Raw genomic sequence first — 24,617 nt, 5'->3', positions numbered from 1 at the left:
AGTGCCCTCTGCACTGATTTCAGTTGGCAAAACAACAACTAGCTCCATGAATGCAGTGTTTTCCCCCACCTAATGTACTCACATTGATTGTTTCCTATCTCCTATTGCTTCCTATCTCGCTGTAGCTATCTGATGGAAAGAGTTGACTGCCTCTCTCAGCAGTTTGAAGCTCTCAAACCCATCAGCAGCGTAAACAGCCTCCACGTTGGAGCTAAGTTGTGTGTACTGGAGTTCCCCGAACGTGTGTGATGGTTTCAAAAATACAGTCTCAGATCATCAACACGGAGCTTGGTTGACTCCATTGGATTTCCCTAAACATGTGTCAAGGCTTTGAAAATACCTTGACATCATCAACAGCAGCCCTTTCGATGCTCATATTTAGGCCTACCATGTTTAGAGTTTTAAGGTTAGTTCAGATGTACATCATGTGTGTACAGGTATGTTTGGTTTACCTATGGAATGTCACCCTGTACCGGTATTACTTCATTGTTGTTTCAAAGTCATCCTTTGATTGTGGGTTTTTGATTTGCTTGATGTTGTTTTGATCATGCACAATAATTAAAGGGACACTGTGTGAGATTTTTAGTTGTTTATTTCCTGAATTCATGCTGTCCATTCACTAATGTTACCTTTTTCATTAATACTTACCACCACCATCAAATTCTAAGTATTCATTATGATTGGAAAAAATGCACTTTTCATACATGAAAAGGGGGATCTTCTCCATGGTCCGCCATTTGAATTTCCAGAAATAGATATTTTTAGCTGCAAAAATGACTGTACTTAGGCCATACTAGAAAATATTTGTTTAATACTTAGTAAACTTTCATGTAAATATCAAATTTGGCAATAGGCAGCCCAATTTCAATAAGCAGCATAGTTGCAGTACCTTTTTTGACCATTTCCTGCACAGTGTCCCTTTAAAGAAATAAAGAAAAGAGGAACGAGACACGATTCTCAATTCTTCAAACATTTCAAATGTTTTATTTCTCATTCCGATGTGGGTATAAAAATAAAGCTGTTTTACAGAATTTGTGTCACACAAGCAATAGTAATAACACACAATACTGTCATTTGTTCTGAAAACAAAATAAAAAAAATGAAAACAAAGGAAGCTACAAAACAAACAAACAAACAAACAAACAATCCAAATGGCATTGGACCCATGTTTGAAAATAATCACATCACTCCAGTGACTGTTCTGATGCCAGTTGTCATGGTACTGAGGTATGGCACCTCTATGTTTGAAAAACCCAAACTATTTTCAAGCATTGTCCTCCAAGTTCTTACATTTTGTTGCTTAACATAATTTTCATCTGCATAAAATGCAGAGCTGGAACTACAGATACAACAATCCTGGTGTTCAGGGTAAATGGTTTCAAAAATTCAAGTCAAGTCAAGCTCTGGAAAAAAACAACCCAAAAATCATCACCTATTCAGTAATCATGCTAAGGAAAAAAATGCGTTTTAGCAAAGGAATCTGCTTAGCAGTGGTCTTTGATCAACACAGTGCTTTGATGGAACCTCTGAGCTTCTGGTAAACCTTTTAAAAATGAGCCAGCATGAAAAAAAGAAAATATAAAGACCTTTTGAAATATATGGCTGTTTTTTTTTGTTTACAGGGTATGTATCCATGACCGTGATGATTGTATGAAATGATAAAACATCTTTGGCAAACTAGGTCACCTTTGGCAAGTAGGGCAACAGTAACCAATGGGCCATTGCAATGATGTGACCTTTGAATGGCTCTTACTATATCCTGAAATATATTTAGGTCAAAACCTTACATCCTATAACCTCCAGTCAGTCGTACTTACAATCATTTACCCAACTTTCTGCTTTCCCTTCTGTATTAACTTTCAATGCTTGTTCCCAGTCATTTTCCTTTCAGTAACCTTTAGTACAGACTGACATTTACCTTATGCACCTTCTGTCTGCCTTTCTCTTCTGATGTATAACCTTCTGTATTTCTATCCTTCAGTGTACTACTCCCCAACCACTTCTGATTAGCCAGTCATAGCCATTCGGGGAGCGCTTCTTCTTCTGATTGTGCGATATTTGCACATACTGGGTGCTTTTATCACATTTTAACAATTTGCCATGTCCAATTATAGTCTCCAGACTTTTATATTGCCACAGCGTGCCGTCACATCACACTCGACACTCCGCAATATTCCGCGATATTCCACTCCGAATCAGCACTGCGCGGCAGGCAGGCAGGCGGCAGCAGCTGTAGCAGCAGCTCGGGACGGGAGGGAGCGTATTTCCTCCGTTGGCTACCGTGTCCAATTCATCCGCGGGGATGACGGGCGGGCTCTTCAGCATCCAGAGGCTTCCAGAGCTTTCCAGCAAGCATGTTTGGTCTGCTCCAGCGCCAACCTTGAACCCCTTAATCTCAACAGGTCAGGTCAGCTCAGGTCAGGTTGGTCGCTGCTTTGGTCCCCAACAGGTCTCGCCACAACATCTGTCATTTTTTTCTCTCCTGTCCCTCTTTTCAATTGGACCAATAAGTGCCATGTCCCTATGGCATACACAGGTGGTTGGCCCCAGGGATGGGCTCACTTGGCGGCGCGGTGCAGAGCCAGGTTCAGGGGCTCCTTGCTGGGGATGCACCAGTCATCCGCCTCCTGGTTCACCTTGTAGTTACGCAGCGCAGTCTTGTTGAAGACCGGCAGCTTCTCCACAGAGTCCGTGGACAGAGCCTGGAGGAAGATTATATTATATTATATTACATTACATTACATTATATTATTTAAAATGTATGTTCTCTTGTTTTATTTATTTTATTTTGGTGATGGAGAGTGTGAATGCGGGGCCTACCTTCATGTGAATGACTGCGTCTGTGCCGTGTCCCTCCATAGAGTAGAGCTGCAGATCTCCCTGGAAGTAGCGAGCGTAGAGACGAGAGATGGGCAGCCCATAGCCAAAGCCAGCCTGAGGGGGGACAAGCAAACAGTACAGAACATTAACCGGTGTGACGGGAATGTTCGGGCAGTGAAAGTTCTATAGAATTCTGGGCGTCATTCAATACAATATGGAATTGTAGAATCTTGCATTGTTATAGAACGCATTCTTTTTATAGAATGCTCAAAAACCCACACTCTTAAAGGTTAATATGACATCTAGATTAAAAAAAAAAAAAAAAACATTGGCCCTGCCGTGGTAGGACACTGGGTTACTATGCTGGTGATCCGGGTTCGATTTTATGGAAAGAACCAATGAGGCAACAGTTAATTTACAATACTACTGTAGTCTACTACTTGACCCCGATATGACATAACATAGCCCTGTGTAATGTATGTATTTTACCTGTGTGAAAAGTGTGGAGGTTTTGCGTGCTTACAGTTACAGCTTACAGTGTGTGTGTGTGTGTGTGTGTGTGTGTGTGTGTGTGTGTGTGTGTGTGTGTGTGTGTGTGTGTGTGCGTGCATGCATGCGTGCCAGTGTGTGCGTGTGCGTGTTTGTGTGTGGCGTTCAGCTAAACCCATAGAAGTGGACTAATCTGTCCTATTCTACACGGCCTGCGTGGCTTAGAGCAGGTAAGGCCGTATAAGCTGTGTAAAGCTTGGTCAGACTCGTATGGTGAGTATACTACGTATGTCTGGCTATGTGACGGAACAGTGTGTGTGTGTGTGCGTGCGTGCGTGTGTGTGTGTGGTACGTGACATGACAATGCATTTGTATCAGTGCATGTGCTTACGTGCTGCACATGCATTACGTGTGTTTTCTGAGTCACTTTGTGTGTGTGTGGGTGTGTGTGTGTGCGTGTGTGTGTGTGCGCGCGCTCATGCATGCGTGCGTCCGTGTGTGCGTGCACGTGTGTGTGCGTTTAGTGCGTGACATGACAGTGCATCTGTGTCAGTGCATGTGTCCATGTACGTGCGGAGGATGAGCTACGTGTGCGTTTTGCCTGTGTGCGTTTCTCCTGTGTGCGTTTCTGCGTCCACTTACCAATGGAGCTCTGTGGCGGTCCCCGACGGTTGGTGTTGGCGCTGTGGAGTACATGTAGCTAAAGAGTCTCTCAGTCTTCCTGAAAGGCACACCGCCACCCCTATCGCTCATCTGTAGGGAGACAGGAAAAAATAGCACACATGAAACACTCTGTTCAGCTACAGAGAAACGAAGAGAGGAGAGGAGAGCAGACCTCAGCCACTCATTGTCTTATTGGGAACAAAGCTTGCAGTGTGTTGAGCTAGCTCGTTTTAGATCAGGATAAACTTAAGCAACATTTTTTTTCTGGCCACAATGAAGGCCTTCTTCAGTACTAAGTCCTATGACCCCTTTTCTTATTTGCAGCTTTTTTTTATTTTTAGCGAGACTCGAGTAGGCTAATCGTCCTCATTACTGCTTGTGTTTTACACGAAATCCTTGACGGACGGACTCCAGAGAGCTATCATAACACTCACGTTCTCAAACTAAGGTTTTATAAGTTAATGTGTTTTTATTTATTCTCCTCCATTCTAGTGCAAGCTCCATGATGACGCGTAGTAACTAATGGCCTGAGCTTGCCCCCCGCCACCAGTGCAGTAGGCAGGGCAGAGCAGAGCAGACAGAGCAGCAGGTTCAGTATCGGAAGTCAATGCAGTGCACCGTTCACTGAGTTCACAGACAGACAGACTGCTCTGAACTGCTGGGGTTAGCCTAAAGGGGATCTATGGGGATCTATTGTAGTACAGAGACCATGGAGTCATGTATTCATGCGCAGAGTCTCCGGTGTGTGTGTGTGTGTCTGTGTGTGTGTGTGTGTGTGTGTACGTGTGTTTAAGGGAATTACCGCCGCAGTGGCCAGTCATCCTTAGCCTTAGTCCCCTGTCCTGATGTCCCCTCTCTGGTCCCAATTAGAGCCATGGGCTGGCTTGCCTGGCCCACAGTGACTGTGACTGTGGCTGTGGCTGTAGCTCAGCTTGCGGCTGTGCCAGGCTAACTTCGTTTTCTAATTACGGCTGTCCGTGCTCCCCCTCCAATCTGATTAATCAGAGCTGCTTGTTACAGTACTGTTGGACGGCTGGACCGCTCGCTCAGCCTGGTGGCAAGTCCCCGCTACAGTGGGATGTGGGTTACATAAGGATTTCTTTTAGTTGGTTTAGTGTCAGTGGAGGCGAGGCGACAGCAGCCGGCCGGCCGGTCAGCCTGGGCCGATCTAGGTCAATCTAATGGCGGGATCTGAGGAACCGCACGTAGCAGCTAACTGCCTGACTGGCCACATTAGGAGAGACATGCCGCAGGTCACGACTCGCTAGTGTGTGTCAACGTTGTGCTCTGGAATGCATCCGCTTTGGTTGTTAGCAAGTATAGCTAAGAGATGCTATTCAGTTCGCAATCTACAATACTCTGTAATGAACTGCATATTCAACACTTTTGGTGTTTTATAATAAAAAATGCATGTTGCAATGCAAACTAGGCCCTCCTTCCCGCTGGAATACCATGTTCACAAAACATATACTATTCAGCCCTTGTTTTGTTATGAATAGGGCTGTTTGTGCTAGCATTATACTGGAATTCCAGGTCAAACAAGCACAACTTATGGATTTCACAATAAAACGTTGTGCTTAAGAATGGGATCACAGTGTACTACATGTCTACGACAGACATATCCTCCTAGGCTGTGGTGTTTGTTTCTCCATTCCTTAATCACAATATGATTTGTTTTAGGGCAAGCAAATTGTGTGGGCTACTTGAATGCGGACGATTTGTTTATGCTCCTTCGACTCACCTTAATAGTAAGGTCTTCACCACCGAGAGCCACCGTCACTCTGATCGCAGGAAGATTCTTACTCGCCTCATGGGTCTCAACGGTTGCCCTCATGGCATTCTGCAAACGTGAAACAAACATTTATTTTTCTTTTCATTATCATATTCATGTGTTTACATGTCTCTCAGATACTTATTGGTGATATTGTGGTGCTCTCAACAATGGCAACTGTTTCAAGTCTTGATGATCTTACCTTGAAAAGCTCAAACAGCATGTGGTAGAGATGGGAGGGGACGTAGGAGATGTAGATTGGCTCCTTGCTGATGTTTGCTGCGATGAAAAACAAACAAGAACAGCCATAAATGTTCATCCTGCCCATGCATGTAGCCGACTGTAGTCCAAACAAGTACAGTACAACCACAGAGACAATGGCAAAACTAAGGTAAACATGATCTTTCTTTATGACAAAAGCTTGTTTGACAGCTTGAGTATGTGAGTGTGCTTTTACAAGGCCAAGCCAGGACATGTATTCAAATACGAAAACACAGGGATGCTTTCCAAGTTAAGGGTTTATTATGAATTACGCTTTTTCATTCTGAAGCAGCATCTCTTACCGTTAATCTCCCTCAGCTCCAGCTCTGGCGCCCCCAGGTAGTACTGTTCACACAGCATCTTGGCACTCTCGTAGGCATCTGTGGCCGCACACAACAGTACAAGAGATCAGCTTGTGCGCTTCACATGTGAATAACAATGACTTTAGTATATACATCCCTAGACTCTGCAGCTGATTGTTGCAATGACATGTCAATGAAGTGTAAAAAAAACTGCAGCGTGCTTGTGTTGTTTTCGCTCATTCCCCTTGAGAATCTCTCACCTCTGATAACCTCTGTGACATCACATTGGGAGTCGATGCAGCCAATGGTGTTGGGGTGCGCTGGATTGGTCGCTCCATCAAAGATAAGAGCTGCAGAGACAAGAGAAGGAAAACAAAGAGAAGAGAAGAGAAGAGAAGAGAAGAGAAGAGAAGAGAGGAGAAGAGAAGAGAAGAGAAGAGAAGAGAAGAGAGGAGAGGAGAGGAGAGGAGGGGTGGGGGACAGAGAGAGATAGACAAGGGGTCAGAGGGTCAGTTTGCTGTCCGTAGTAGTGTACACACATGCAGGTAGTTATGTCAGAGTCCAGCCCAGTGTTTGTGCCAAGGGAAAAAGGGGGTAAATGATTGACGTGAGCCGGACTGAACCAGCTTGGCTCGGCTTGGCTTGGGTTTTGCGTTGCTTTGCCGCACTTTTTGCAGTGGCGGCGGCTGGGCTGGCTAACCTCCAGTCCAGCTCGCAAACAGCACTGAGTCACCACGTACTGTAGCGAGGCGGCTAGATCAAGTTCCGCTGATATGGGGCCAAAAAGGGCTAGGCTAGGCAAACAGGGGAAGAAGGCCAGGGAACAGGAGGAAGGGGTGGTTGCATCAGGGCTGGTTTCTGTCCAGCACAGCAACTCTTCAATACTCATTCAACACAGCACCTGTCTGTCTGTCGTGTCGGCCTGCTGCCCGACTCTACCTCTGTCCTCCTACCACTCAAAGTCAAAGGTCTTAATGGGTTATATAAAACTGACTCAGGCCCTTTGCTGGCTCAGCAAGGGAGTGCGTGGAGAGAGGAGAGAGGGGTAATAAAATGCTAGCTTGGCAGAGTTTTAACTGCAAACAGATTTCTCTGCCAACAACAAAAAAAAACATTTGAAAATAAGTGACTGGCAAATTGGATCGCGTACAAATATTACTTGGTGTTCTGTCACGGAATAATGGACCATGGACTAGGATGTGGTGTTGTTGTCCACCAAAAGTAGGGAAAAGACCATGTCGAGGGTTACTTATTACACCAGGCAGCCAAGGCTATTACTGATGTTACACAACAGGGCTGTACCAGCCTGCACTTTTTAACGTCTCGCTTGGCTTGGAAAGGAAATGACCCATTTTTAATCATTTAATCGTGAATGCCATCTTGGGTTTACGCACGTTACCTAATCAGGGTCATCCACTGATTCTGGATTTCTTTTCTTTCTCCCTTAGTTTTGTTAATCTCTTGATAAACCACAGTAACGGGTATTGTGACTTCTGGGTCCTGGGCCCCTTTCCACATGGTCAGCAACATTGGAGCCAGACTGTGCTCAATGATAAAAATAAAATAAAAATAAAAAACGGGGAAGGGGTGAAATGTTCACATGTCCATATTTGCTACGTTTACATTAGGTTTTTAATTCCGAATGAATAATTCCGAATTAAATGGTTCTGTCGCATACTTTGAATTTTCATTTAATTCCGAATTTTGAGGTGTTTACATGACACGTTTTCAAAGCGGAGTTAAAAACTTTATTCAGAAATAAAGTCAGTTAATTCTGAATTAAATGTCTCGTGCAAACGTATCAAGCGTAAGCAATGGACCCAAGACTCACTGTGCTGGTTGATGAGCATGCGTATGGAGATGCGGCTCATGTAGAAGCGGTCCAGGAAGTACTGGATGTTCTGGCTGGTGACGGGGTCCTGGCCGAACGCGTCCTTGTACTCGATGATGCCCTGGGCCATGGTGGGCACCACGTCGTTGTGGCGGTTCCTGATGGTCACCAGCGCCTCGTTAAACCTGCAGCAGAGGTGACATAATTAAGAAAGGTGGGTCTTAGTCACCAGTGTCATAGAGGTGTCATAGAGGTGGCATAATGTGGGAAAGGTGGATGTTGAATGTGTGGTTGTATGGAAAGTGTAAGTTGTGTGTGTGTGTGTTTCAGTGTACAGCAGTGTGGCAGAAGCCTTAAAATAGAGATAGTGCACCTGATTACTAATAGAAGAGCATGTTGCCAGGTGGACACACATGGTAGCGGTAGTCAAGTACTTATATAAGTTCACTGATATGGCGTGATCAGAGCTCCACTTACGCATCTAGAATCCTGTGGTCGTCAGGCCTCTTGTCCAGGAACTCCAGGATCTCCATCAAGCTCTGGACATACCTGTGACAACACACACAGACAGTTTGTTAGCGTCAGAGAATTAGCGTCATCTGCTAGTCACCCCCTCCCTCCGCCATTCCCATGTGCCCTTGTTCCCATGTCCCCCTGTTCCCAAACTGGGAATACCTGTGACAACACACACACATACTGTGCATGTGAGGAATGAGTTAGTGTCATCTTCTCGTCATCCTGTCTGTCACCTCCCCAGTTCCAGTATCCCCCCTGCCCAAGCCCACCCCCTTCTCATCTGGGAACACCTGTGATAAATTCAGCAGTGGCATGACTGATTGTCATCCCCTGTCCCCTGTCACCCTCTCATCTTGTCACGTCCCCTGTCCCCCAGTCCCCTTTCGCCTGGGATGCACAGACCATTACGGCCTCTCATCTCGTCATGTCCCCTGTCCCCCAGTCCCCTTTCGCCTGGGATGCACAGACCATCACGGTAGACTGGGCTGGCAGCAGAGACACACTGTTGGCAGCGGCGGCCTGACCATTTGACGGCCATTGAGGAGGGGGTACTTTTCCACTGGTACTTTTCCAGTGTTTGTGTACCAGCCAGCCAGCCAGGCCACCTACCCGTGGCAACACTGAGACCCCCTAGCCCCCCCCCCCCACTGACATACACACTGATTTACGCACCTACCCCCACCCCCACCCCCCATACCACGCACAGAGGCACGCACACGCACACGTTTTCTCATCTAACAAGCCCCCCACCCCCATCCAACCGGCATGCCATCCACGCTTGTTTATCGAGGCCTGGGCCATTACGAGGTAAACAGGCACACAGCCCCACATACTCGTCCACCCATTCATAGCACACACACACACACACACACACACACACACACACACACACACACACACACACACACACAAACATGCACTGCGCCAAACTCTCTGTCCATTCAGTAGTGACCAGCCCTGCAGATTCACCTGCCAACATAGCACGGCACAGCACATCGCGGTACAGCACACTGCAGTGAGTCCAGCACACAAATCAGACTGACACGCCACCTTATTACCGCAACTCAACAAGTCATGTGCTGGCACAAGTGGACATTCGGCTTCCAATCAACTGTACTCCCTATATAGAGAGAGTGTGTGTGTGTGTGGGTGTGCAGTGTTCATGGATAGAAATTCAATTTTAGGTGTGTATAGATGTGGGCTACTGTAGATAGCGCTTCAAGTGTTCAGGGGATTTCAACATCTGAATATGATAACATGATTTGCATTGTGAACATTATGTCCATGCAGTTGTATGTAATAGAGAGGCTAAGAATTCAACGAAAGCCATATTTTATGTCTAATGCAAATATGCATGCATTGGTTTGTGGTGAAGTGTGTGTGTGTGTGTGTGTGTGTGTGTGTGTGTGTGTGTGTGTGTGTGTGTGTGTGTGTGTGTGTGTGTGTGTGTGTGTGTGTGTGTGTGTGTGTGTGTGTGTGCGCGTGCGTGCGTGCGTGCGTGCTTGTGTCTGTGTGTTTGCTATTTCTCTCATCCTTTGCCTGGGAGGCTGCATGGCCACATGGGCTACCCAACTTGCTGACTGCTTGCCTGTCTGCCAGACTGTGGTAAACAACTAAATCAAACCGGCTGTAGCCCCCCCTCCCTCGGCCACCCACAAATCCACTACTCCACCCGCTCGCTCTATGGCCTCTGCTGCGCTGTATGGAGCCGTACAGGATATCAGCAGGGACGACCATCCCCCTCTCTCCACCAATCAGAGGCCAGTGTTTCTGAAAGCCCCCTTGCTTGGCTCCCACTCCCCCATTCCTCACGTCTGAGCGAGCCAAGCCAGCTAGCCAGAGCACAGGAACACAGGTCTCTCCTACTGTAAAGGTTATGAAATAGGCTAATGTACCCCTTACCCCCTCAACCCGGCCACCCCCCAAAAATAAATACATAACTTGACAAACAAAATGATCAACTATGACTTAGTAAGCAGATAAGCAATAAGCACCTTGCTCTGATTGCGTTGGTTGATGTGTCACTTCGCATTGATATGGTCTGCTTAATGAATTTTCATTTACATTATCTTGACTGAGTTAACATAATCTTAAAGGAGATAAAATGAGATTTAAAAAAAGTTTCAAGGTATGCCACATTATCTTCTTGAATTGGGTGGATGATACCAAACAGATGCAGTCAAAACAGATAAATGGTAATATCTTTGTAATACACTAGTAGAATAAGTGTACAGTGCTTAACCATACAGTAATTTCTATAACCATTCAGAACTGTGTCACTAGGCAATCTGATTACTAACTTCCTATTGTACAAGTCCGTCAGGGCGGGTTGCATACACAGTCAACACAAGCCAAGCGCCCGTTAGAACGTTCTGTTCTCTTTGGCTGCTTCTGTGGTTTGACAAAAACAACTCTGGTCTAGGCCGCTCTGCGCAGCTCTGGTTTCAGATTTCACTTCTCAGGGCCTGTGTACAACACGCTCTCAGAAAAGGAAGTGTAACTCACGGGTCAGCGTCGGGCACGTGTAAATAACGTGAATGACAGCATGACACATATTCCTGCACCATCTGTAGGATCTAAACATGTTCACATTTACAGTTAAGACACGAGAGTCCTAGTTCTACAGTTTCGTGAGGATTCCATATACAGACTCTGCCATGGATGTTTACATCCACCATACAGTCAGCGGTGTGATCAACAAGTCCCCCATGCATGCCTCAAGTTCCTTTCTTTGTTTCTTTGCAAATGTGTTGGTGAACATAAACGCCACCATGCAGCAATCCGCTGTGCGTCCAACCAGTCAAACAATGCCAGCACTTTGTAGGCCAAAGTTCAGCAAATATCGTCCACTTTCCATTGCATAATAGACGCGCCCTCATCTAGGAAAAAAAAATATTTCTCGAACCCGCATCGACCATCTCTTTATGCATATCACATCAATATAATGTATATGTCACAATAAAATAGATGACACATATCCAAATAAAATGTTTAGAGTTCAGAGCCCATCATTGTTTTGACGCGTCAGCATGGCTGAAGATAAGGTCTGTGACAGTCAGTGATGCTTGCGCTTACCAGCTCTGCACAAGCTGCACGGATGGCGTGGAGATGAGGCGGTCAGGCATCAGGTTAATCTCCTTCATGATGTTGGACAGTCGGACTGGCAGTTCCTGTCTCAGGAAGGCGAAGGATGTCTTCTCGCATGCATTCGTGCTACCTAGGGTGCATGGAAAAGGGGTCAGTGGCAAGTGACACTGTCATGTGAATGTGGATACTTTTCGTGCGTTAAAATTCAAACAAGTGGATTGTATTTGGAAATAGATATGATTGCCATGAACTACTGCCAGTAATTGGGTTGACAATGTATCAACATCCGTATGGAATGCTCACTAACCATCAAGTGGGCTAGACCACAACAACACTGCCAGTACAGTACAATGGCAAGACCATCACGTCTCCAAACATTGATGACTATCTCTTCTGATGAAAATGTGATCGTAGCATTGTAGCTATGTATGTAATAAAAGCCTCTCAAACTTACCGAAGTCCAGGAATTGCTTCATTGACAGAGGAGATGGAGAAAATTTTGAGAAGTGGTCGATGTGCTTTGGCACATTCGCCAGCGCAGAGTTCTTCATGATGAACCGAACAAACTTCATGATGCAAATCCAGTTACGCCTTCGTTAGAATAATAATAAAAAATGATTCCAATATTCCCAGTGCAAAGAGAAGAGTTAAGTTTTCCTATTCTTGCAGTTGTTGTCAATCTCGTATGTATACAAGTCTCTGAAGGCATTGGCACTGTCCGAGGTCTTAAAGTTTACATCGGAAGCGAGGGGAACGCCTATTCTCTCACGCCCATTCCAAAACTGGTCCAATCGCGCGCGCTTGCACAGCGCCTGGACACTCCCGCTAAGAATTCTTGTAAACAAGCCTCGCGAGCATGCAGCCATGACAAAGGAAGGTATTCGAGATTTACATAATGTGTTTGTCAAAAAAGACCGCATGGAAAGTTAGGGCTCCGGGCTACGCGAAAACAAGGTCGCCTTGCTGATATATGTTCCGCCTTTATGTTTTGGTGTCAGTACAGACACATGCCCGCAGCAGGTGATAAGTGTTGGCATCTATGTTAGTATTGTGTACAGACCATGTAATTAGTCAAGAACTGAATACATAAGGCGTGGCAGCTGCCACGGGAAAAATATGGGCACTGTATTTGTGGAAAGAACAAATAATAGTTTAAAATTTAATAATAAAAAAAGAAATACATTTCTCTCTGATATCTTCTCAACTTTTAGTAGGCCAATTACAGTAGGCTGCTGAGTGCAGGACAGTTGTTGATAGGCCTATATCTTTCTCAGAATTTATATAGGCCTAACAACATGCATACATTTCATTTATAATCCACGGGTTTAACGGATTACTGGTATATAGAAATATTGATGGCAGGAAAGGTATGGCACAATAAATATGAATAACTGAATAACGCACAACAAAATGTGCTTGTATTATTACACAATTCTTTTGTTATGGCTCCGAGCCAGAAAACAGAGTTCACGGTACACTGCCTCCAGTTATCGGTGACCCTCAATGGGATTGTAGTGCCAATGGTACCCAGGCTCCTACTCCAAACACAGAATGCGGGCACACTGTTCTTTCCATGGCCTTCCAAAACCTCTGTGTGTTTGTATTTGTGTGTGTGTGTGTGTGTATGTGTGTGTGTGTGTGTGTGTGTGTGTGCGTGTGTGTGTCTCTGTGTGTGTGTGTGTCTCTGTGTGTGTGTGTGTGTGTGTGTGTGTGTGTGTGTGTGTGTGTGTGTGTGTGTGTGTGTGTGTGTGTGCCTGTGTATGTGTGTGCGTGCGTGTGTGTGTGTGTGTGTGTTTGTGTGTGGGTGTGGGTGTGTAGGCTATATCTGAACATGCATATTCCAAAGTGTGTGTGTGCGCAGGCAGGTGTGCATTCATGTCTGTGCATATGCCTTATAGCTTTCAGTTTCATCAGCACATGTACCATTTTGAAGGACCTTGTGGGAAAGGAATTTGTATCCATTACACACACTATGCACGTACACACGTGTGCCCACACGCGCGCACGCACGCACACACACACGCACACGCACACACACACACACGAATGCGTGGACACACGCATACACACACACACACACACACACACACACACACACACACACACACACACACACACACACACACACACACACACACACACACACACACACACACACACGCACGCACGCACGCACACACACACACACACACACACACACACACAGCGTACCGTTGATGGGAAAGCAAGCCTTCTACGGTACGTGCCAAAAGCAAAAGCGAACTCTCTTCAACCAGCTTAGTAAGCAGAGTCATGACTGGCACTGGGCCAAGGACTGTACCGTATCACGGGCCAATGGCCAGATAGTAGGCAACAACCTGTTGCCTTGATATCATATCATATCGTCATGACCACGGTCACTGACAGCTTTGGCTGCCCCCCCTCCCCCTACTCATTACGCACAACTTAATGTGGACCCAATTCCGGGCCACCCCATCTCCATGGGCCTGGGACAACTGACCCCCTTTGCCTCTCCAACTACCCATTCCCCACCCTGACGTATTAGCTGACCCTCACAATCAAATGCACCGGAGATAGTCAACATCTGATGTTTACTCTTGATTCCTAGAAAGTGAGTAAGATGGAAAGTAAGGGAACAGGAGATTGGATATATAGAGAGTGTACAAAGTTACATTTACTTGCTGTTGTACTGTTGTTTTACGTGGCACATAAAACATACCGGTATGTGGCGTGTACGTGAATGTGTGTGTGTGAGTGTGCGTGTAATGGATACAAATTCCTTTGAAGCCAGCCAGGTCCTTCAAAATGGTATATGTGCTGATGAAACTGAGCTACAAGGCACATGCCTCATGAAAAAAGTCTGCATAGAGATGCTATTTGCCACCGTATGCCCTGTGCAAACACAGGCACAGGTTTGTCAGTAACTGTGTCAAATTTGTTGAAGAAAAAAAAAAACGAGATATGAATGTTACTTTGAGAAAGTCATATTGTGAAACCTGCTGACAAGCAACAATGACTCAACAGTGTACTTGTACCAGTGTTGCTGTTCTGAGGAATAGGAATAAAATTAGAAAGTGACACAATCAGCAGGGGACAAGGAGTTCCCAGTCACCTCATAGACAACTACAGTGGGCATTTCTCAAAGTGAAGTGTCCCAGCCTGGCTAGGACAAGTAACGCCCATTTGCGCCCGGTGTATTCAATTATTAATTACACTTAGAACTAGTGATTGGATATAGGGCTGGGCGATATGGAAAAAAACCTATATCACGATATGGATTACTTTATATCACGATAACGATATATATCACGATATTTAATTACGTATGTTTTCAGTTATTCTCTTTATTTTCTCGCAAAACCACATTTCTTTAAAATGAATCTTTTTATTCAGATTTTTACAGTTATAAGAACTTAGAGCATGTATAGTGGCAACATGAAATGTGATATTAAATGTTATGAAATTGAAAAAAATAGTTTATCACGATATAAACGAGAGAAGAAAGGGCACGATATACATTTTTCTATCACGATAATGATATATATCGTCATTGCCCAGCTCTAATTGGATACTCTTTGGGGAAATCCGTGAAAAATGGGCATTACTCATCCTAGCAAGTCTAAAACACAGAAAAAAGGAGAGAAGAAGCAGACAAGAGAAGAAAAGAGAAAAGAAGAAGGGAGGAGAGGCGAAAAAGAGGAGCGGAAAAAAGGAGCAGATGAGAAGTGCACGAGACACGCTGTTCCTTGTGTTGGTGTGTGTGTGTGTGCGTGTGTGTGTGTGTGTGTGTGTGTGTGTGTGTGTGTGTGTGTATTTTGGGGAACATGTTGTGTATATACAGCAGTTCTCAATTTCATTTGTGTATGCATCATTTTAAAAGGCTTTGTTTCAAACTCATTTTCATGCATTACTCCACAGTGTGACAAAAGCAAACAACCAACAATCCAAAAGCATCCAGTTGTGAGGGGAATCCTCAGGTGTCCTAAGCTCTTCCCAGCACCATCAGCACTAAATACAAAGCAGCACGATATCTGGCAAGGCACCATGGACTGTCCACGTACATACGGTACATGCACCACATGCCAAAATCTAATAGCAACCTCTCTTCCTGGCAGGAGGGCCGGCCACTGGCAGCTTTGGCCAGCACAAAGTAATAGAAGGCCCCACCACCCAATGCAATGGCTACTAATGGCTAATAATGAGGACCCAATTCTGGGGTCCCCTGCCTCTCCCTTGGACTGGGTATTTTTTGCAAAAAGGTTCGCACACTCCTTTGGATTTTTTTCTTCTTTAAGTTATTATTTCTTCTTTTTATTCATTCACTCATTGGCAATGACGTTTCGACGTCTCGGTCTTCCTCAGATTCCACTCCTCTCCCTTGGACTGGGACAATTGTTCCAGCTTCCCTTCCGGCACCCTCGACTGAAGAACACGAGGAGTGCCGTGACTGACTGGCACCGGACCAAGGACTGTACTGTACTGCACTGCAGCCACCCACACAGGCACACACACACGGGCCAAAGGGCTGAGCCTCGACCTGTTGCCTTGATCATATCATATCATGTCATATCATATCACCATAACAATCAAATGTGCCGTAGCATGTTGTTTACTGTTGACTTGTGGAGAAGTGGAACAGGACAAGCGGTGGACTGGAGGGGAGGAAGAGAAGAAGAGAAGAGGAGAGAAGAGGATGGAATGGGATGATGGGATATTTGTAAATAGAAGGCTTATTGAGTTACAGTATGATTTGGTTTCCCTGTTTGCACGTGAAAGTTATTTGTCCACATGACAAAAGGAATACAGTCTCTATGCACCATATGTGACTTTCTTTGCAAACACATCAGGAACTGTGTGCGTGGTGGAGTTGGTTTGAGTCATAGGAATATGTACTACTGTGAACATTTGCAAAGTCAGATTGTGACACTGGTTCATTCAGTGAAGCAAGAATGAGTGAGTGTTTGTGCTGCGTTTCAGAGGAATCGGAATACACTCTGACATCAGCAACAGGGAACAAGAAGTTCCCATCCTGCTCACAGATCCCCCTCCTCTCCACAGAAGAGGAGGAGAGAAGAAGAGACGGAGAAAAGATAGAGAATAGAGTGCAAAAGAAGAGGAGAGGAAAGAAGAGGGAAAAAAAACTGAGTCCTGGAGACAAACTGTTCCAGTGGAGCGAGTGTGTGCTCTAAGGACAGTGATTTTCAAAGTGGGGGCGGGGGACCCCTGGGGGGCTGTGAAGGGGTGCTAGGGCGTCTGCAGAAAGATGGAAGAAAAAGAATAGCAAAGCAAAATAAATAATCGGATAATTAATGTACATGAAAATAAACACAAAATGGCAAACAATATTCTCAATAAACAATGCATTATAATAATCTACGGCATCTCTGAGTATTACTACTGTTAGTGTTTTTGTATTTTATCTATTCGAATGGGGAAATGACACACCGACATAGACTTTGGTTGTGAAAGGTGGAGCAGAGAAAAAGTAGTGTGCTGGTGTTAGCTGGAATCTACTTGAAATTGGGGGGTGGGGATGGGGGGTTGTCATGGTAAAGTTTGGGAACCCCTACTCTTAGGAAGTGTGGATCATGCCAGACAATGTTCAGAGCGTTAAGCAGTGTTATGATAGCTCACAGGCTGCCTGTCCAGAGGGGGTGGGGGTGGGGTGTGCTTGACAGAGGCAGAGTTACTGGAAGAGCACGACTAAGATAGGGCTCAGAATAAACATTTAGTCAGAGCACACATTTGCTTTTGCACCTGGTTCACTCGTGTGTTACTAATGGCTCATTGCGACAGTCAACAAGCATAAGTGCCCTAAACACTTCTCTGTTCTGTTCTGTTCTGTTCTGTTCTGTTCTATTCTATTCTATTCTATTCTATTATATTATATTGCACTATATTTGAACACAGCCCCAAAATAGGCATTTAATGAAATCAGCCTTTAACCACTGAAATGCCATGGATTAATGCCTCACAAGGAATTAAGCTCTTCGTGAACTTTCATAACCTTTACACTTCCTTCCTCTGACACTCAATTCGTAAATCTTTGCAACCACAGATGATGGGAAAAAAATAGCACACAGTTCTCCTGATCGCATTGCTTTGTAGTTAAATGTGCTTTTATATTTTTACTAGTTCTGACCCAAAATAAACCAATACAGGAAGGGTGAAGAGTGAAGGAACTGAGGAACTGAGGAAATGATTTGCTTTGCATCAAAAACTTTGTCACATGGGTCCAGTGGCATTTTGGGGGGCAGGTGCTGAAGGGGGGTTGGGGGCATGTGGAACTTCTGGTTGCCTTATTATTTGTTTATATGTTTATATCGGGCCATTATTGTTACATGCTTTTGATCATGAAGCATTTGTAGATTATCATTTCAACATAGGCCACAGTACATTGTGACAAAAAATAAAAATAAAAAAAGGACTTTCAAAAAGGGCATTTTTTGTCCAATAGGGCAAAGTGGCAGGTGCTTTAGCACCACCTCGTCCCTATCTGTGCACACCTATGCATGGGTCAGTGTTCTTGTTTTTCTTGGATGGAGAGATACCCACATCGTAAAGCCCTACCGTGCCATTAGAGTTTGGTGTATCAACACCTACGGGCACCTTTGTACTGTTTCGATTATGTGCACATACCCACACATCTGAGGACAGGGAGCTTAGCTACGCTACATAGACAACAATGAAATCATGCCAGTCACCACCCATGTTCCCTGTTGACTCACCTTAGGGTGTGTGTGTGTGTGTGTGTGTGTGTGTGTGTGTGTGTGTGTGTGTGTGTGTGTGTGTGTGTGTGTGTGTGTGTGTGTGTGTGTGTGTGTGTGTGTGTGTGTGTGTGTGTGTGTGTGTGTGTGTGCATGTATACGGCTTTATTGGATTAATGGATGGGCCTACAGGTATCAAAGGGCCACACGTCTCCAGGCCAAACTGAACTCTCTCACCTCCACCCCCAAACGTACTGTACACATCATACCCACTGTCACGTACCTCACATCAGGCACACGTTTTAACTGATTCACCTCAGTGTGTATGTGCGTGTGTATGTGTGTGTGTGTGTACTGATTTATTGGATTAATGAATTGGCCTACAGGTACCAAAGGGCCCCACACGTCTGCAAGTGACCAGGCCAAACTGAACCCTCTCAGCTCCATTTCTTAACCCCAAACTTCGTAACCACTTCCACCTACCTCATGTACCAAGCACCTAGTGCTTTCACCTGTCCTGGTTGTACCTGACTGCCCTCCCGTTACTAAATGAGGTCGATGGGGTTATCAAAATGTCCAGGTTTTTTGTAAGACAGAGGTGGCAAGCCTACAGGAAACACAGTGCGTTGTGGCTTTTTGTTGTAGCGTTGTGCCGTTTGTATATGCTGTGGCGTTTGTGTTTTCTTTTGTACCAATAGGCCACCCTACCTATGTCAAGGGAAACCCCAACAGGTGAACTGACTGAACACCCCCCTCCTTCCCACCGTCAGAAGCCCACTTTCCCTAGCCTGGCTCTCACGCAGAGCCTTCGTGCTTCGTGCATCTTCGGTCGACTGAGAACCATCCATCTGCGTGAGAACCAGGTTACACTTTCCCTCCTCCATCATCCCATTTTCCTCTTGATCATCTATTCCTGAGTCACCTGGTGCCACAGTTCGAGCCAGGAGAGAGTGACAGAGTACGTACGGTGACAGAGTACCTAAGGTACGTGCCTTCAGGAGCGTCCACTTTTTTTCTTTGGCATCTCTCTCTCTCTCTCTCTCTCTCTCTCTCTCTCTCTCTCTCTCTCTCTCTCTCTCTCTCTCTCTCTCTCTCTCTCTCTCTCTCTCTCTCTCTCTCTCTCTCTCTCTCGCTTTCGCTCTGTGTGTGTGTGTGTGTGTGTGTGTGTGTGTGTGTGTGTGTGTGTGTGTGTGTGTGTGTGTGTGTGTGTGTAAGTGTAACCTACAGCTTTAATGGCTTTATACCTACTAAAGTAAGGCTAGACAAAAGAGGGCCTTACGTGCAATGAGTTCATCTGATTCTCTAATTGTGCTTCTGGCAAAGGTGTGCAGCTTAGTCTTGACACTGAAGGCTCAAGTGAAGTGCTGCGACTAATGACACTCACCCCATGCCCTGTTAAGTTGGCCCCGTTCAGCTAGTCAAGTCCCCATCTTCAGTCGTCACGCATCAAGTTGTGAAATTATTTTTTCCTACCAACAACACTTTGTAACCTTCTTGAAGAGGCCTATGGATAGATTTCTCTTAAGTTACTAAACCCTCTGTCTTCTTCAGAAATGATCTCTGTGCGGACTCTACCACAGTAAATGCTGCTGACATCAATCAATCAATCAATCATGCAATGATATAGACATGTAGCACACATGTTTATTTGGTTTGGGCTCTTTCTAATGTTGGTTTAGTAAGGGCAGAATAGAATAGAATAGAATTTAGGAAGAATATCCTCAAAAAAATAGCACCGGTAAGACATGGAAACTATGTTCACCCCTGCTTATATACACCACCGGCCCGCTAACTCTGTAGTATGACCATGGTCGCTTGTTCTGTGGACACCATTCTGATTTATTAAACATGTTTGACTTCAGTTATACCAGTATGATAGGTAGGTCATGGATTGTGGTTCTCACAACTGCACTGTTATCACTTCGTCCAAAAGCACACAAACACACACCCATGCGCACGTATGCACGCACACACGCACACACGCACACACGCATGCACACACACCCACACACGCACACACATGCACACACCCTCACCCTCAGACTAAGAGGCCCTCCCTGTTCCTCCACCTCTCTGTGCTGTTCCACTTTTATGTGTTGTTGGTTTAATTACTTTGATTGCCTCTCATTCTGTTTTCTGTCAATTGTGTTGTTTAGTAATATAACTGTACTATATTGTCCTTTTATTGTGCTGATGTACTGCGCCATCTGTGACATTGTCATACAAGTGTACTTTGTTTTTGTACTGTGTTGGTACTGGTGCAGGTGTCAGATGTTTTCAGTTTACTCCAATGCAGCTGTGTTCATACACTGCATTTCACATTATTACGCAAATGACATTTTTTGCCGTTTTCCTAAATAATCAATAGAAATGACAGTCGTCATAATTTTCAAGTAATCGGCCATTAGAGTACAATTCAAAAGTTTTTGAATGAACCTTCCAATGATAACGGTATTTTTTTAAATAATAAAAACCTAAAAACGCCCAAGATGCTCTGTTCCAAATTATTACGGAAAACCGTTTTGTAATCCAAATTTCTTTCTTTTTTCCCCATTTACATCAAAACAGTTGGCATTTGGTACCTTCTAAATTACATTTCGATGTTCAAAACTTGGTCATAAGCTGTAACTGGAATGCTGCGTTTAACATTGAAGTCAATGGCAGGGCATTGCATGGGAGTTATGGAAGCCTAGATATCCTTGATGCTTTGCTCTCAGCTGTTTTTGTTTGTTTGGTCTGGTGACCCACACTTCACTCTTCAATATACCCGTAGATTTCCATGCCACGTGTAGGTGCTTTGGAGGTGATGACATTCTAACTCACCAGACATAGCATCCCATTCATTTTCAATGGGGTTTTATGTCTGGTGCGTTAGAATGTCATCACCTCAAAAGCACCTAAACGTGGCATGGAAATCTACGGGTATATTGAAGAGTGAAGTGTGGGTCACCAGACCAAACAAACAAAAACAGCTGAGAGCAAAGCATCAAGGATATCTGGGCTTCCATAACTCCCATGCAATGCCCTACCATTGACTTCAATGTTAATCGCAGCATTCCAGTTACTAAGACAAAGAGCTTATCACCAAGTATTGAACATTGAAATGTAATTTAGAAGGTACCAAATTCCAACTGTTTTGAGGTAAATGGGAAAAAAGAAAGAAATTTGGATTACAACACTACAAAACTATTTTGCGTAATAATGTGGAACAGAGCATTTAAAGTTTTTTATTATTTTAAAAAATACCGTTATCATTGGAAGGTTCATTCAAAAACTTTTAAATTGTACTCTAATGGCTGATGACTTGAAAATTATGACGACTGTCATTTGTATTGATTATTTGGGGAAACAGCGAAAAATGTCATTTGCATAATAATGTGGAATGCGGTGTATAGGCTGCTGTAGCATTCAGATCCATGATGAGATTTTTCTTTATTTTGGATTGTCCCCAAAAGGGGCAATTAATTGTGCAGCAAGTCAACAACATATAGACAACAGATAACAGGACAAACCATGAGGCGCAAGGTTAAAAAAGGACCATAAATAGGGTTAAAAGTAGAATAAGAAACATCATAATATATATTCAATATATATTGAACACATATTTTGGGGGAAGCGAGTTGTCGTAAACAGGTGTGGAGATTTCCCAGCAGCGACAACAGCAATGTTGTTTGTCCCTCACTTGTACCCAAAGTGTGACGCGTGAAGTGAGATCACGAGCTGACTTTGTTTACGGCGTCCTTAGGTTTGTCTTTGACACTGAGACACGTATGCAGGCGGCATATGTTTTTCCCCCCTGATCATGTAACCTACATGCCACAGCAGAGGCCGTGCCCTCAAGATAGGGATGCATGCTTCTTATGAAGTGCTCTGACTGTTTATGGCTGCAACACATCTCCCTCTGCTGGAGGTAATTGGAACGGCGAGACGAGTAGTTTAGCAAAGGGTTAAATGCTGAAGTGGTGCAGCTGGGACAAAAAGGGTCCTCTCTCGCCTCCCTGTGGTTGCAAAAATAAACTGCAATATGACTGCAATAAAGCACGTCCAAGCCAATCTACAACTGTCTTGAAATGAAAAGGGATTAAAAGGGAGGTCATCGGTGTGCATTTCAACCTTTCTTTGCATTGAACTTTTACATTTTGAGTCTACACCTGGCTAAAATAGATGGGTGTGAAATTTGAATGAAATCCTATGAAGAGTATCATGATCTGCTTCAGTAGTCACAGTGCATGTTGACATGCATGCTTCTTTAGGTATAATTCAGATTCCCAATGTTGACATCATTCACACATCCCCAAACCATGTTAGTAAACCACCTGAGATGTGCCTTGGTGTGTGATTTTGTAATGAACGAGGTGATTATTTGTTAGAGCGAAGAAACCAACACGTTTGTTCTATTGTGTTGTTGTGGGAAGAGGGAAAACAGAAGAAGAGAGAGGGCATGCTTTGATGACGTGTCAAGGGTCAAGGTCAAGGCACTTGTCTTATCAGTGGGGCAGCAGCTGGTTCATGTTATCAGGAGTGTGATAGCGGTGGTGGGGAACAAGCTGTTGATTTGTTTGTGGTGTACAGGGGGGTATTCCAAGAACATTGTCAAGTCATACACCTGGTGGCCCTGCCGTGGCCTACTGGTGGGGCACTGGGTTATTGCGCCGGCGACCCAGGTTCGATTCTGGCCCCGGGTCATTCCCCGTCTCTCTCTCTCCCCGCTCATTTCCTGTCCCTCTGTAACTGTCCTCTCACAATAAAGGCATAAAAGAGCCCAAAAATAAATACAAATATAAAGTCATACACCTGGTGAAGTTAACGTTCAGAGAGTGGTAAATCTGCTAAAAGTTAGCTTGCAGGCGTTACGATATAATAAGATGATACGATACAGTATCACTTTATTGCATCCCTGAACAAGACAATACGGTAACACTTTATTTTAGGGATACATCTATTAGCACTAATACATACAATGTTAATGCCTGTATAAGTAACTTTTAAGGCATGTACAAAGCAAATGCTAAGGCCTACTAGGTCCTTACTAAGGTTAAATTGGTAATAAATCCCTTATTGTGCATGAACAAGACATTTGCGAATACATGCCTAACAAATGTTTGATTTTGCTTTGTACATGCCTTACAAGTTACTATAACAGGAACATTGTATCTATTAGTGCTAATAGACGTATCCCTAAAATAAAGTGTTACCGACAATACATACAGTACACACAGTGGCGTGCACAGACATTTTTTTGGGGGGGGGGGGGGGGCAGGTGCTTGAGGTGTGGTGGGGGGGTAGAATATGTGATCTGGGTGCCTTACTAGGTAGGGTATTATATCAACACACACTTTTAATCGAGATGATCATGTCAATTTGGACCCAGTACATTGTGAACATTAAAAAAACACCTTTTTACTAAAAAGGGCCTTTTTTTTCTAAACCCATCCACCACCCCCCCTAATGGAGCAGTTTTTTTTGGTCAATCTTTGTCTTTTTTGTATTTCTCCTTTTTAATGCTGTTTATTTCTTTTACATAATAATATAACATAATGACATAGCTCACTCGTAAAATCTATATGAATTGTTCAAATAATAATAATGTGAAGAAATAAGGAACATTAAACAAAAAAAGGGTCTTTTTTGTTCAGTAGGGCAAAGGGGCAGGAGCTTCAGCACCACCTTGTGGACGGGAGCTCAACTAGAGAATTTGCAGGATGAGAGGTGTCCTTGAAGGCACAGGGGCATGGGCAGGGGCACCACTTGTAAACCCACTAACCCAAGTCCACATAATGCCTCTGGATGCCACCGATGAATCTATAATCACCCAGATCACTCTTTCCAACCGGCAGGTCCAAAGAATGAACTACTCTGTGAAGTCAATCACCATGTTCATGATGGTGCAGAAACAGTTAACCACTTAGCGCAGAGCCTCTGTTACAACTTTATCGTCACCAAAATGGTAATGACCAAGTTTTCATCGGTTACTTAAGACTCTCTGATATTGTCATAGCAATGTTGTTATGATATAATTGAGTGTTTTCAGCGTAGAGTGATAAGGCCTGTCGACAGGCTGATCTACAGGAAGAAGCTGCACCTGAGCAGATAGATGCAATTCGCGATACAGGCATGACGCATTTCTTATGAGAATGCGTGTGCTGTGCAGATTTGCCAACATTTGATCA

General features: G+C 44.4%; 1 protein-coding gene across 1 annotated transcript; it reads right to left on the bottom strand.

The window, feature by feature from the left end:
• Positions 1-954: 954 nt before the first annotated feature.
• Positions 955-12,448, bottom strand: LOC134438567 (pyruvate dehydrogenase (acetyl-transferring) kinase isozyme 2, mitochondrial-like). The gene is made up of 11 exons (XM_063188164.1): positions 12,195-12,448; positions 11,729-11,870; positions 8,615-8,686; positions 8,138-8,322; positions 6,567-6,656; positions 6,307-6,384; positions 5,946-6,022; positions 5,714-5,812; positions 3,952-4,062; positions 2,821-2,934; positions 955-2,702 (listed from the first exon to the last, which is right to left on the bottom strand). The coding sequence occupies exons 1-11, from the start codon at positions 12,310-12,312 to the stop codon at positions 2,559-2,561; spliced, it is 1,230 nt and encodes a 409-aa protein (XP_063044234.1). The 5' UTR covers positions 12,313-12,448; the 3' UTR covers positions 955-2,558.
• Positions 12,449-24,617: the final 12,169 nt, after the last annotated feature.

The sequence above is a fragment of the Engraulis encrasicolus genome, chromosome 2 (genome assembly GCF_034702125.1).
Source record: "Engraulis encrasicolus isolate BLACKSEA-1 chromosome 2, IST_EnEncr_1.0, whole genome shotgun sequence".
NCBI lineage: Eukaryota > Metazoa > Chordata > Actinopteri > Clupeiformes > Engraulidae > Engraulis > Engraulis encrasicolus.
This window is presented reverse-complemented; position numbering and strand designations above follow the sequence as displayed.